Raw genomic sequence first — 15,573 nt, 5'->3', positions numbered from 1 at the left:
GGTGGGTGTGTTTTTTTGCTCTCACACTCAACACTCCGGGTTACAAAAGGGTCATAAGGAAGGAGACTTTCGTCATGGATTTTTAAAACAGTACCAAGCGTTCCAAAGTGGTGGAATTGGAGTTCCTACATCTGAGATTCAGATTCAGTTTAATTGACATCAGCAGAGTACAAGTACAGAGACAACGAAACGCATTCGGCATCTAGCCAGAGGCAATAGTGTGAAAGCCATGAAGATAATATACAGTATATGTACAGTGAGCGATGTTCAGATACGGGCCGAAATATGTAAAGTAAGATATATGCAGTAGCTATGTACAGATCAAGGGCAATGGTTAACAATACAATATGTACAGTAGATATGTACAATGTGCAAAAGCTGAGTTGATCTGAGTGGTATGGGGGCGGGGGGTGGTGTGTGATGTAGGAACAAACCAAGTCTATGAGTGAATTGGATGCGCTGTGTATGTATTTATTCCTGCCGGTTTATGATTATGTTTGACCTTTACAAATGTAGTCTGCCAAAGCCATTCTGCCTCCTCCTACCTTCTGTTGTATATGAATGTTGACGTGTCTCTCCCTCTCTCCCTGCCTCTCCCTGTCTCTCCCTGCCTCTCTCTGCCCCCCTCTCTCTCCCTCTCTTCCTGCCTCTCTCTCCCTCTCCCTCCCTCTCTCTGCCTCTCTCTCTGCCTCTCCCTCCCTCTCTCTGCCTCTCTCTCCCTCTCTCTCTGCCTCTCTCTCTCTCCCTCTCTATCTGCCTCTCCCTCCCTCTCTCTGCCTCTCTCTCTCCCTCTCCCTCCCTCTCTCTGCCTCTCTCTCTGTCTCTCCCTCCCTCTCTCTGCCTCTCTCTCCCTCTCCCTCCCTCTCTCTGCCTCTCTCTCTCCCTCTCCCTCCCTCTCTCTCTCCCTCTCCCTCCCTCTCTCTGCCCCCCTCTCTCTCCCTCTCTCTGCCCCCCTCTCTCTCCCTCTCTCTGCCTCTCTCTCCCTCTCCCAGAGCGTATCAGGGAGCGGTACGGGGAGCTGGCTGGGGAGCTGCTGTGTGTGGAGTTGGAGAAGGAGCGCCAGGGGCTGGGCCTGAGTCTGGCGGGCAACAGGGACCGCTCCCGCCTCAGCATCTTCGTGGTGGGCCTCAACCCCGGGGGCGCCGCGGCCAAGGACGGACGTATCCGCGTAGGGGACGAACTCCTGGAGGTGAGTGAAGGGGCGGGGGGGGTTCATTTACATACACACACAGTACACACAAACACACACTCACGCACACACTGACACAGTACACACAGACACACATTCACGCACACACTGACACAGTACACACAGACACACACTCATGCACACACTGACACAGTACAGTACACACAAACACACACTCACGCACACACTGACACATTACAGTACACACACACACACGCACAAACTCAGATGATGTGGGGGGGGGGGCTGTGGCTCAGGAGGTAGAGCGGGGGGGTGCCTAACGATCGCAAGTTTGTCGGTACGATCCCCCGGCTACCTCATGTCCACGTGTCGAGGTGTCCTCGGGCAAGACACTGACTGAACCCCCAAATTGCTCTTCCAAATGAGCGGGCCGGCGCCTCGCATGGTAGCTTGCCGCCATTGGTGTGTGAATGTGTGTGTGAATGGGTGAATGAGAGGCCATTGAAGTGCTTTGGAATAAGGCGCTATTTATTTATTTTTTATTATTATTATTTTTTAAACCTTTATTTAACCAGATGACCTCAATGAGATAAGGAATCTCTTTTCCAAGAGGGACCAGGCCAAGAGGGGCAGCACACAGGACACAGGCATACATTCAATACACAGATAGACATACCGGTAATACAAAATAACAAGAAATTAAAAGCCAGGTTTGGCCAGGCACAGATACTGAATTAAAAGCAATGACAATTTCCAATACTTTCACCTTCTAAGACGTTTAAAATCGTTACGAAAGCATCATAACTGATTAGTTCTTAAGTCTTTCTGGAGAGTATGTACAAGGATGGCCAGTCCACTTTTATATACAATGTGCAGTGATGAGTGAGGTGTTTACAACCAGTGACAAATCTCAAGGCACAATGATGCACAGAAGAATCCGAAGAATGCAGACATTGAGCAGAAGTGTTCATGTACAGGAGGTGCAGTCCATTCATTCCGTTCCATTCAGATGATAACATGTGACATCTGAAGTAGAGTTGAAGGCCAGACTGGACATACAGGTGTATCAGTGGTACAATGAACTGCTGGAGGTGAGAGTCTCACACACGCACACACACACACACACACACACACACACACACACTCACAAACATCAAATACTGTGATACACACACACACACAGACATCAAATACTGTGATACACACACACACACTCACACATCAAATACTGTGATACACACTCACTCACACATCAAATACTGTGATACACACTCACACATCAAATACTGTGATACACACACACTCACAAACATCAAATACTGTGATACACACACACTCACACATCAAATACTGTGATACACACACACTCACACATCAAATACTGTGATACACACACACTCACAAACATCAAATACTGTGATACACACACACTCACACATCAAATACTGTGATACACACACACTCACAAACATCAAATACTGTTACATTTACATTTTTGGCATTTAGCATACGCCTTATTCCAAAAAGCGACTTACAATCAATTTGACTAAGCAATTGAATCATCAGTTCACCAGTCGTAGCAGGACGAGTAATCTAGCTCAGGCCAGGGGCCACTGGCGGTCGTCGTGATAGGAGAAGAAAGAAAGAAATATATATTTTATACACACGCAAAGATCAAATGCTGTGATAGTCTTCAGATCGTCTGTCCGTTCCACACTTCTCCTCCCTCACCTTGTACTTCATTCTCACTTCTCTTTCTGAAAATCCTTCCTATGTGATGAAAAGATGTTCCATCTGTATGTATGTTCCATCCTGTTCCATCTGTAACTGCTGTAACTGCCTGTAGCGTTCTACCCTCGCCATCTACTATCCTTTCTTCTGTGTGTGTGTGTGTGTGTGTGTGTGTGTGTGTGTGTGTGTGTGTGTGCGTGTGTGTGTGTGATAGAGTATAGTCTACCCCCCCCAACCCTCGCCCCCCTCCTGTTGAGCCCAGATTCCTGTAGAGCTGAAATGAAAGGCTTCCATCAATGTCACTGTGGCTCTGATAGTAGAGGGCCCCAGTACCAGAGAATCCATCAGACCAGGAGAGAACGTGTGTGTGTGTGTGTGTGTGTGTGTGTGTGTGTGTGTGTGTATGTGTATGTGTATGTGTATGTGTATGTGTATGTGTATGTGTATGTGTATGTGTATGTGTATGTGTGTGTGTATGTGTGTGTGTGTGTGTGTGTGTGTGTGTGTGCCTGTCTCTGTCTCTGTCTCTGTCTCTCTGTGTGTGTATGTGTATATGTATGTGTATGTGTATGTGTGTGTGTGTGTGTGTGTGTCTGTATGTGTCTGTGTCTGTGTCTGTGTCTATGTCTGAGTCTGTGTCTGTGTGTCTGTGTGTACGTGTACATGTACGTATGTGTCTGTGTCTGTGTCTGTGTGTACGTGTACATGTACGTCTGTGTCTGTGTCTGTGTCTCTGTCTCTGTGTCTGTGTCTCTGTCTCTGTCTGTGCGTGTGTGTGTGTGTGTCTGTGTGCGTGGTAATAATAACAGCCATCACCAAGGCTTCAAAGGGCCTGTTGTTTGTCATGCATCTCTATAACTATGTTGCTATCTGACAGCCAGTTATCATCTGCCGTGACACGTTGTGATTTCACGTAGTTACTCTTGCTGGAAGGCGCAGTGGTATAACGCTGTTACACAATTAATGAATATTGACGTGTTTTCCAAACACCCGCATGTTCTCTGGCCCCACTCTAGATATATGTGAAATAAATGCAATCAATTATACATGTCCATGGTCTATGGAGCTGCGTGCGGTGTTCGTGCCGAGCTGCTGTTTTGCTGTTTACCGGGGGCTTTTTTTAGTTTGATGTGTCCCTTTGATATTGAGCTCTGTAGTATCCGCGGTGAAGTGGTGTACTGGAGTCAGGTGACCCTGCTGCTGTTTTGTGTGGAACTTTTTTTTCTTCGATATAAGGCTGCATCCCTCTTGTCATCTCTTCTTCTACCTCTCTCTCTCTCTCTCTCACTCACTCTCTCTCTCTCACTCTCTCTCTCACTCACTCTCTCTCTCCCTCCTCTTTTCTCCCGCCCACCCTCTCTCTCCGGCGTGCTCGCTCTGCTCATTACAACAATGTCAGCGGCTCCATGAAAGATTAATGTAGCAGACAAGCTGCAGCTCACACACGCACACAGACACACGCGCGCACACACACAGACACACGCACGCACACACATGGACGCACACGCACGCACACACACACACACACACACACACACACATGGACACACGCACACACTCACACTCACACATGGACACACGCACAGACACACACACACGGAAGCACGCACACACAGACACGCACACGAACGCACAGACACACACACACACACACACACACACACGAACGCACAGACACACACACAGAAGCACGCACACACAGACACACACACACACACACACACACACACACACACACACAAACACTCTCATCAGCACTTACACACGCACATAAATATTTGGTGCAGAAAGAGACACGAACAAACAGACTCACACATGGATGCACACGCTGACAAAGTCACGTCCCCCGCGTACAAACACTCAAGTCAACACGACGTGTCGGTGTGCATCTTAAGACACAGCGTTACTTTCCATTCCATTACGGTAAGGTGTGTGTGTTGACGGTGCAGTGCTGAGTGGGTATTAGAGTCTGGTATTAGTGTCTTTCTCTGTGTTGAGCTCGTAAATTGACTATTGATTTAACATTTGAAGGTTGTGGATATTCATCCCTTGAAAAGCAGGCAAGCGTGGATTGCTGTAGTCTAGGAGCATGCTCAATGACCTTTTAGTAATGTCCTTCTCAATCTCAATTAGTGTGTGTGCGCGTGTGTGTGCGCGTGTGTGTGCACGTGTGTGTGTGTGTGTGTGTGTGTGTGTGTGTATGTCTGTGCGTGCGTCCATGTGTGTGTCTGTGTGTGTCTATGTGTGTGTGTGTGTGTGTGCGTGTGTATGTATGTCTGTCTGTCTGTCTGTTCGTGTGCGTGTGTCTGCCTGTGCCTGTGTGTGCTGGTGTGTGTGTGGTGTGTATCATCATTGATTCCTCTGCCTGTCAGATCAACAACCAGGTCCTGTATGGCCGCAGCCACCAGAACGCCTCCGCCATCATCAAGACTGCTTCCTCCAAGGTCAAGATCATTCTCATCAGGTAAGGCGCGTCACTGCTGTGTGTTGTGACATCACTACTGTGTGTTGTGACATCACTACTGTGTGTTGTGACATCACTACTGTGTGTTGTGACATCACTACTGTGTGTTGTGACATCGCTACTGTGTGTTGTGACATCGCTACTGTGTGTTGTGACATCACTACTGTGTGTTGTGACATCACTACTGTGTGTTGAGCCCCTAGGCACCCTGCCCGTAGCCCAACAGACCACACCAAAATCATATACATTTGTCAAATACCGTAATTGAGTTGCATTAGAAAAACATACAGAATTATCAAGGAAATTATGCAATTTGAATGCACTTATTTCTCTTTAAGATGTGTTGTTTGGTTTGCAAATGTGTTAATATTGAAATACAGAAATACCTCATGTACAGTGCCCTCCACAATTATTGGCACGGTACATTTACATTTACATTTTTGGCATTTAGCAGACGCCTTATTCCAAAGCGACTTACAATCAATACATTTGAATACTAGTGAATCAGCAGTCCACCATTCGTTGCAGGAAGAGTACTCTAGCTCGGGCCCGGGGCCACTGATGGAAGGAAAAACCTTCTCCCTATTATCGCCTTCTGCTAAAACTTTTTATTTTTTTTATTATTTTTTTAATTACTGGAACCCATTGTAAAGATGAGTAAAAAGGGTTATTACAAAATCACCTTTTGGTTAATTAGCTTAATGTCATACTGGAAAAAGAAACATTAGAAACATCTAACCTTTAATTGGGTTAGGGTTAGGCTTAAGTAAGTTTATTCGAACAATAATTATTGGCAATTTTTGGCACCCCTAGCAATTCTTATGAACAAAAATGTGACATTGTCTGGTTATCCTCAAGTAGGGGGTGGTCATTCTTTATTTTTTCCCAGATTATGCAAGTGCAGATTGTAAGCTTTCAAATGATGTGTCATACATTGAAATCTATCGTGAAAATTGTTGAAGAAGATAATGCTTATTTGAATGTTGCTACACCTCAAACCAAACCGAAACTCACTCTGAAGGGTATCTGACTGCCACACAGGTATTGCAGTACCCATCATCCTTTGTTGTGCTCCTTTTGAATAAGTGAACAGAGCGATGCTATTTGTACACCCTTCTAGAGTATGTGAACAAGGCTGTGTCTGAACAAGGCCGTAGGTGAATGTGACACTTGAGTTATTTGGTATTCTCCTCCACCCGTTCTGAGGAACAAGGAGCTTGTTGTGCCCTTCAAGTCTGTCATTGTTCAATACCTTTTATTCTTTTTATTTTTTCTCAAGGCTTCTCTACTTCTGTCAAGTAGAATTTGTCTGTCTCACAACATAGTCGGTGCTAGCAGGAGGCATATCAAACCTGTGCCATGTCCGTTAGCTAAGGCTCTATTCCTGGGGGCGGCTGTGGCGCAGGAGGTAGAGCCGCCGTCTAATGATCGCAAGGTTGGCAGATCGGCGGCACAAGCCCCGGTTGGCCACATGTCGAAGTGTCCTTCCTTGGGCAAGACACTGAATCCCAAATTGCTCCCAGTGAGCGGGCCGGCGCCTTGCATGGTAGCTTGCCGCCATTGGTGTGTGAATGTGTGTGTGAATGGGTGAATGAGAGGCCGTTGTAAAGCGCTTTGGATAAAGGCGCTATATAAGTGCAGTCCATTTATTCCTCTCTGTCTAACCAGGGAAGTCAAATTTACACAGCCTCCTACAATGAAAGAAGTAATTTGGAGGATTATGGGTAATACCAGTAGTGGAGGGAAGAGCGGGAGTGATGATAGCGTTGTTACATAACCCTTGATGTCTGATAGGTAGAGGGGTTGACGAATGAACCTCAAAACACTAATTTAAAAATGCACTGTCGCACCAGTGAGCGAAAACAAATCATCAACAACAGGACTATGATGACTAGGCCACAGGACATTACAGTGGACAGTTTTCATAGTTTCTGCTCCCTCTGGTGGCTGAGTGACAGCTGATAGATGTGGTTAACAACAGGGCCTAATCGCTCTGCACCAGAGGTGACCAGACGACTGCCTGTGTTGTCAGGTCCATGGTCTGTGGGTCTTAGTGGTGAACGGCTAGCCTGTTCGGTGCTGCGAACAAACAGCCGTATTCAGTATGACAGGGCCAAGTGAGGTGTCACTGACACACACACACAACCCCCAGCTCAAGTGTTAGAGGGCAGGCCACTGCTGCCAAGCAACAGAAAAGGACAGCTCTTTTGCGGCGCTGCAAGCTCATTCTCCTCTTCCTGCTCTCTGGAGGTTCAGACCAAGGTCCGTGTTAAGCACTTTGTGATGACACTTTTGAAAAACCACCATTACACATCAAGTTTGATTTGATACTCTCATTCTCACTAAGCAATATTGTCCGTTAGTGTCCCATAGGAAATAATCTGCTGTTGACACGAATGATGCTGATGGAAGTTTTGCTTCCGGCGCCGGGTTGGATTACGTAACAGATCTCTGGACCTCTCCTGTCACGATTTGTCTTGACTCATAGATTTCCACAGGGAGACGTTCTCAACCTTTACCGGTTCTATTGGTCTCCGAATCCCGGCCTGTGTTCAGCTTGACATTTTCGTGTTTTTTTTCTCTTTCCGGAAAAATCCTATTTTGTCAGAAGTGATTTGATTGTGGCCGAGACAGGACAGGAGGTGGCTCTGTGTGAAGAAGGGTCTGGTGACGGACCTGAGTTCACAGTCTCAGGGCTACTTATGAATGATATATATCAAGTCAACGGTTGTTCTGGCTATGAGTGATGGGGCTTTCTACAGGGCCCGCAGACCATATCACCATGGAAACGTTAGCAGGTAGCAGACAGGGAAGGAGAAGAGGCCAGGCCGTAACACAAACGGGCTAAGCGCCGCTCCCCTTCGGCGCCCTACCTCGCTTACGTACCCCGCTTTGCGTCGGGGTGAGTTAGTGCCGTGACGCATACTCTTGCAGGCCCCCTCACGCACACAACTCACACATAACAACACTCTTCTACGACCTTGTCAACAAACACATATTGCACCTCCTTTCTTAGTTCCGGCGCTGGTGTCGCTATAGGCAGGAAGCAACAGATTGATTGATCCATAAATTCCCATTGTGCGCTTCCCTCCTGCCACCTCACCTTGACAGAAGGAAAAAATCACATTAACCTTAATTGGAAAAGGGTCACTTACTGGGCGAAGACAGTAAAGGCTGATGGTCGGGGGGGGGGGGGGGGGGAGAACGAGGGATGGAGGGAGAAAGAAAGAAAGACAAATGGAGAGCTGAAGACTGGGACAGAGGCAGGGGGAGATGGAGGGAAGGAGAATGAGAGGGGAGGAGAGAGGATGTGACCTGGTCGGTCTGAAGCAGGGTTAGCAGGAATCCAAAGCCACTCGGCCACTTGAAAGCTGTGAGCAGACAGGAGACCATCTGGGGCTGCTGGATATCTGAAGACCCTGGTGGAAGCGAGAGGCCAGTTCTCCAGCCATTACTGACCATCCCTGCTGGTTTCTGTCAGCCTGAGAGAAGAGAGGATACAGACAGACATCTTCAAACTGATTTGGAAGAAAGTTTCTAGATATCAGCTCAGGAGGAGAGAAGAAGAAGAGGATGGAAAAGGACAAAAACTAACGAGTGAAGAGGGCCTGAGAGGGGATCAGGAGAGGATCAGGTGGAACACAAACAAGGGGTGAGAGGGTGGAGGAGAAGGAGACGAAGACGACCCAAGAGAAGGCAGAAGAGCACCGGAGAACAAAGGAAGGGGGGGGGGGAGATCACAAAGCCCCAAAAAAAGAGCAGAAGAAGAAGAAGAGACCCAAGGAAGAGCAGAAGTGGTTCTACGCCCCCCTGGCGGTTCCACCGTTACGTGCCGTAGAGGCGAACCGACCTGACCCCGTACTGAAGGAGAGGTCAGCATCTGGAGACACACAGAAACGCTAAAGACAGTCTGGAACGATGCCTGCGTTCACCCTCTTCTGCTGCACAGGGTGACAACACGCTTTTACCTCCTTAGTCAGTTACCACGGTGTTTACTTCACCCCTCCATCCTCATCGACGCTAATGGGAGTGAGACACACAGATGAAGGAATATGCTTAATGTCAAGACGATAAATCAAACAACCCGTGTCAAGCGAGCCACCCTATACGCTTACTCTTCTCCGTGACATAACAGGTGTCTCACTATCCTTTGCAATGTGCGGGTATTCGTCGGTTTGTAATTGTTTTGTTTTTTTTGTTCTTGTCTTCCCCCAGTCAGAGCCATTTGCATACAATAGGGAGATGTTGTTGATTTGTCTACTCTCTGGTACGCCTCGTCCCTCCGGCCCGCTCTGGGCTTTGTCGGGTCTGTCTGCTTTGATGTTTCTCGTATCCCTCCACCGCTCCCCTGAGGGGCCCCGCCAACAAACGCGCCACCAACATGTTTTGTTTCTTTGTTAAACACTAGGCTTTCGGTATTGTCGTCTCAGCCAGCTGTCAGCTAGGGGCTGGATGGTAGGGGAGGGAGGGAGGGAGTGAGTGAGGGGGAGGAGGAGGGGGGGGCTAGCTCTGAACCATATGGCCGACTGTTCCAGTCAAGTACATGAGTACATTAGGGATTACTGGTAGCTTTACAGCTACAATTGGTGGGAGATATGGGAGAGAGAGAGAGAGAGAGAGAGAGAGAGAGAGAGAGAGAGAGAGAGAGAGAGAGAGAGAGAGAGAGAGAGAGAGAGAGAGAGAGAGAGAGAGAGAGAGAGAGAGAGAGAGAGAGAGAGAGAGAGAGAGAGAGAGAGAGAGAGAGAGAGAGAGAGAGAGAGAGAGAGAGAGAGAGAATACAAAAAAGGCACTGGTGGTGTCGGTTTCTTTTACTGGACAAGGGCATAACATACAGTATTACATATTATAGCTTTCATAACCTAGAGGTTATATGTAGGGGCAGGGGAATATCTTGACCACTTGACCTCTGACATCAATTAAACTATTCTTTTTTAATGGAATAGGTTTATCCTCTCAAATCATAACAGGGTGATGTCAGGGACATGTGAAAAAACAGGTTGTCATAAAGCAGTCATGGCTGGCTGCTTCTAATTACGTGCTACACAGAGAGAGAAAGAGAGAGAAAACACACAATGACTGTATATTTTCGGAGGCTTGTTGTATGAGGGTTGTACTGGGCTCAGGTGGCCAGCCAGCTCAGCCGTAGGAGAAGGAGCTAAATCACCTCCCTACTGCCTGATGGGATGGGACATGGTGAATATCTGGTTAGCGGTCCTCCCCAGGCCAAACCCAGGACTCTGTCTATCTTTCGCTATCCTCTCTTCCCATCTTCCTTCTTCCTATGAATCTCATATCTGTAGTGGGCACTGGGAATATTGTCAGATTTGACCACAAACTACCACAGTCTCAAGCCTGCCATTTTTCTGTGGCTCTCTCTATGATGTTTTCTATGAGATTTCCCTGTTGTCACAAAGGTGACTTTCTAAATGTATGGTATATAATACTGTTTAAATCACACTAGGCTGCTTCTATAGGAACAGGTGGTGTTTTTTTTACTTTACAGTAGAATTGTACAATCAACAGTACTATCAGTCCACTAGGGAAGAGTATTAGGGCCATCAACTGAGTTTTAACCCTAACCCAGACTTTTTTTCGCAGAAATTCAGACTTTTTTCGCAGAAATTTACATTGACTTTAAACTCAGAATCTAACCCCCCCCCTTTCGGGAGAAAAAGACAATTAGAAAGATGGGTGGCCCTAATTCTGTTCCGTAATCCTCGACTACGGGGACATAATTTATATTGATTAAGGATCCCTCAGTGGAGGACTGCGGTGGTTATAATTGATTGTTGTCTTTAAAAAAGTTAATTGTATCGACTGTGTAATTTACAACCTCCTTTTATCCGGATGTGAATAATAACGTATACATTTTCTAATCAGGGCGCCCTGGAGATGGAGACATTGGTCTCAAAGGCACTTCCCTTAATAAATATGGATGAATAAAAAAATAAAATAAAACACGTTGTTTAAATGCTAATTCTCTGTTGCCTCTTTGTGCTTATCCACCTTATTGATTGGACACCTCCTGGGAACGCAGCTCTATTTATACTGATCTTTCTCTCTCTTCTCCTCTCTGTTCTTCCATCCCCTCATTCCGCCTATCTCTGCAGGAACGAAGATGCTATCAACCAGCTGGCCGTTACTCCCTTTCCAACTCCACCCATGGCCCTCGTCTCTCCCTCCAGTGAGGTGAGTTATCTGCCATTCAGCTGATGCTTTATGTCCAAAACGACTTACATTGCAGTGAGCATTCAGTATATATGGTCCCAGCGGGAACCGAACCCACGGCCTAAGCATTGTTAGTGCCATGCTTTACCGACTGCGCCACAGAGGACCAGAGTGGTGGTGTGCTCTCCCCTTGCTAGTGACCACATTTTCCCCAGTACAACCTCTGACAGTTATGGACATGATAAAGACTCTACACACTAGTGGTCACATGACCAACTAACTTATCATTACGTTATATATCTGACTCCAAAAGGTATTTTATAGATCTAATCTCTCTGACCTTTAGATCTAATCTATCTAAAATATATTGTATGATTAATTTAATGATATAATAAGGATTTGCTCATCCCTGTATGTCACTCGATCATATCGGATCCTAGATTCCATTAATGATAACCAATATGCAAATAACTTTTTATTTGTGTAGCGCTTTCCTGCAAACGTTGCAGCTCAAAGTGCTATGACCGTGCTTTTAAGTTAGAAGAAATCGTGAGGAGTTTACACTCAGGTCCTGTTATACCTGATGTGATGACTCAATGTCTATGCGTTGCTAACGATGCATGTGAACATTAGACATGAAAGGTGAACTCTGTGATAACCTGGTCACCATTATGCTGTGCTGTTTCCACAGAGCCTTTATCTAGCGCATAATATCCTATTAATGCACATGGGAGGAATGACAATAGAGTATCAACAAATATACGTAAATGAATGTAAAATTCTTAACATATCAAATAAACAAACTGTAGTAAACAAATGAAAGTTCAACCGTAAGATTAACCCTATCTGTGTCAAGGACAGCACACAGGAGACCGATGCACATAGGCTTAACCCGAGAATCTCAGATAATTAACGGCCTGTATCTTCCCTAAATATTCTTATTACATATAGGTGAACATAGGTGATAGAGGCCTGTTGGCCTGTACTGTATACAGTAGTGGTGGTCTAGTGGATAGTGAGATGGACTTGTGATGGGAAGGTTGTGAGTTCAAATCCCACCTGAAACCACACCACTACTAGTGTGCCCTTGAGTAAGGCAGGGGGAATGTCCCTGTAATTCGTAATTGTAAGTCGCTTTGGATCAAAAGCGTCTGCTAAATGGCAAAATTATTAAAATTATTACATTACAATGGCTAAGGAGGTGAGGACAGACATGGTGTGGTCACCTCAGGACATCCACCGGCATGCTTTGGTCACACACACACACACACACACACACACACACACACACACACACACACATACACAACTGTAAGGTGTTTCAGGCTGAGAGAGAGAGAGAGGGGGGCGGGGGCATTGATCACCAATGACTTGATGCAGTCGTGACCAAGACATTCACTTTCATGCTGGCAGGAATGAATGCAGTTTATGCAGTGTACACACACACACACACCCACACACACACACACACACACACACACACACACACACACACACACACACACACACACACACACACACACACTACTACAGTGTGAAGGCATTTTCATACATACAGTACAAGACAAGGTTTGTGATTCAATTGAAGTGTCTGGTGAAGAAGGGATGGTATTCCCAGTAAGAGTCCCGACTCTTGATTACAGAGTTATGTTCAAATCCATTCCACACAAGGTGACTCAGCCTGTGGTGGGCCAACCTCGACAGAGGGTGTCTTGTGATAACTGGCCGAAACACCCAATGAGGTCGGGGACCACAACTGAAGATGTGTCGTACTGGTGGCACCACGTGATCATTGCCAAATTCCACTCCACCCAAGAGGACATCTCCAACTCCACTCAATTGTTGTGCTGAATATTTAGGGATTTTAACAACCAGTCCTATTAAGAATCCAGTACCAGAAAAACCAAGCCTCGCTGAAAATAAACAGCCCCTTTTCTCAGCTCTTGAATCGCAATGTTACATTCGGCCTGTGAATTGCCTGTATTGAGGTGGCGTGGCCCCTTGCCCAACCATATAGGACCCCCTCGAAAAACGAGATAGCATATCTCAAGGGGTTATTCCTAATAAAGCAATTTCTGTCATCAACCTTGCCGTGCCGTGAATGTCCCCCCAGGTTGCCCCTCCTGCTCCAGCGGTACAGCCCCCCACGGAGAAGCCCCAGACCCCAGACACCCCAGCCCTCAGTAGAGGGCCCCTGGAGGCCTCCATCAGCAAGGTGAGACACGCTGGTACAACACGACACTCTCTCTCTCTCTCTCTCTCACGCCCCCCGGTCCTCAGTCCTGACCTGTCGTCTCTATATTAAGCTGCTCCCGTGGTCGTGTTTCATGTCTCTATCGCGTCTGCAAGCTGAGGATAAAATGAGATGGCCACATTGCTCTCGGCTTATTCTGGTCAAATATATATATATAATACTGTCCACCTCTGCCAGAGAGATAGCTCAATGCCTCCAAGGCCAGTCTCTGATACTCTCTCTCTCTCTCTACCTCTCTCTCACTCTCTCTGTCTCTCTCTGCCTCTCTCTGCCTCTCTCTCCCTCTCTCTCTGTCTCTCTCTGCCTCTATCTGTCTCTCTCTGTCTCTCTCTGCCTCTATCTGCCTCTCTCTGTCTCTCTCTCTGTCTCTCTCTGCCTCTATCTGCCTCTCTCTCTCTCTCTCTGTCTCTCTCTGTCTCTCTCTGCCTCTATCTGCCTCTCTCTCTCTCTCTCTCTGTCTCTCTCTGTCTCTCTCTCTCCCTCTTCCTGTCTATCTCACCCTCTCTCCCTCTTCCCCTGCATGTCTCACCTTCCTCCTCTTTCTTGCTCCACATTCCTCTTCTTCTGCGTCTTCTCCTTTTCTCTCTCTCTCTCTCCCTCTCTTCTTCTTTGGTTGGACCACCCGTCCAGGAGCAGGTGAGCGCGGGGTCCCTCAGGAGCACAGAGCTGCTGTCCAGAGAGAGCGTCCCCAAGAGCCTCCGAGAGGGAGAGACCGTCTCCAAGGTAACCCCACAGGCAGGGTTGCCAGATGGGATTGACAATTTCCAGCCTAACCACAGTCTAAAAAACGCTAAATACATAATAGATATCTCCAGTTTTCCAGGGCCTCAGTGTCAGTGTTTTTGCCACCTATCCGTAAAAAACAGTTTCCTAATCCTCCAAGTCTGAAACTGTTACCAACTTTAGTTTGTCATGCTGAAAAAGGGCATTTCTGCTTTAATGGCATAGAGACAGTAGAGATTGACAGGAAGGATGGATGAGAGACAGGAGGGATGACATGCAGGATATGTCGGCGGCCGGAATCGAACCGGGGACCCTGCGATTACATGGCTAATGTCTTAGTGTGCTAGCTACGCCACCAAGCGCCCCACTAACCTGTTGTTATTGATTGGAGTTTGGTAGGGGCGGGTTGATAGGGGAGGAGCTGTCATTTGGAGACAGGAAGCTAGTAGCTACTCAATCAAAACTGGTGTCTCAGATCGCAGAGGACATTTAGTTTCACACTTGACACTAGTTTCAGTGTTCCTGTGTGGTGCTGTTGGTGGAGCCTGCCAGTAGCTGTTGTGATGTTGTGAGCTTGATTCCTGCTAGCACCGTATACTTTAAATGTTACTTGTTCTGACGGAATAGGGCCATGCCTTTCTCCCTGACCTAATATCCTCACTGTGTGTGTGTGTGTGTGTGTCTGTCTGTCTGTGTGTGTGTGTGTGTGTGTCAATTTTGTACTCGCCATAAATCACTGGTTAAAGTGGCTTTGTAACTGTGCTCCCCCAAATATAATTTCCCCTAACCCTGTCCAGGGGTATGCAGATGATGTGGTCATAGCCTCCAGGCAGGAGGAAGTTATCAACACCATGCTCTCCAGAACTGACTCCTTTTTGGACTGGTCTGGATTAGAGGTTAAATATTCCAAATGTGCAGTGTTTTATGAAAGACGGAGCGGGGGAAACCGTTGGTACCGATCTAAATCAGATACCACACCTGTATTCAAAATCAATAACCAGCCACTCAGAGCTTATTCATTGCATGAAACATACACATATCTGGGTCGTAAATTCAACGTGGCAGGAGAGTGGAAAGATCAAG

The 15,573-nt window shown here is 46.9% G+C and overlaps 1 protein-coding gene across 1 annotated transcript in view; it reads left to right on the top strand.

Annotated features, from left to right (window-relative positions):
* The window catches only part of patj (PATJ crumbs cell polarity complex component), a 122,211-nt gene that overhangs the window by 87,560 nt on the left and 19,078 nt on the right, over positions 1-15,573 (top strand). The window contains exons 32-36 of the mRNA XM_080529399.1: positions 993-1,189; positions 5,254-5,345; positions 11,456-11,534; positions 13,627-13,728; positions 14,398-14,490. Coding sequence (XP_080385525.1) covers positions 993-1,189; positions 5,254-5,345; positions 11,456-11,534; positions 13,627-13,728; positions 14,398-14,490 — 563 coding nt within the window. The remainder of the gene's footprint in view (positions 1-992; positions 1,190-5,253; positions 5,346-11,455; positions 11,535-13,626; positions 13,729-14,397; positions 14,491-15,573) is intronic.

Source organism: Nansenia antarctica (assembly GCF_963989245.1).
Source record: "Nansenia antarctica genome assembly, chromosome: 1".
Classification (NCBI taxonomy): domain Eukaryota; kingdom Metazoa; phylum Chordata; class Actinopteri; order Argentiniformes; family Microstomatidae; genus Nansenia; species Nansenia antarctica.
The sequence above is the reverse complement of the archived record's forward strand: the minus strand, read 5'-3'. Positions and strand labels throughout refer to the sequence as shown.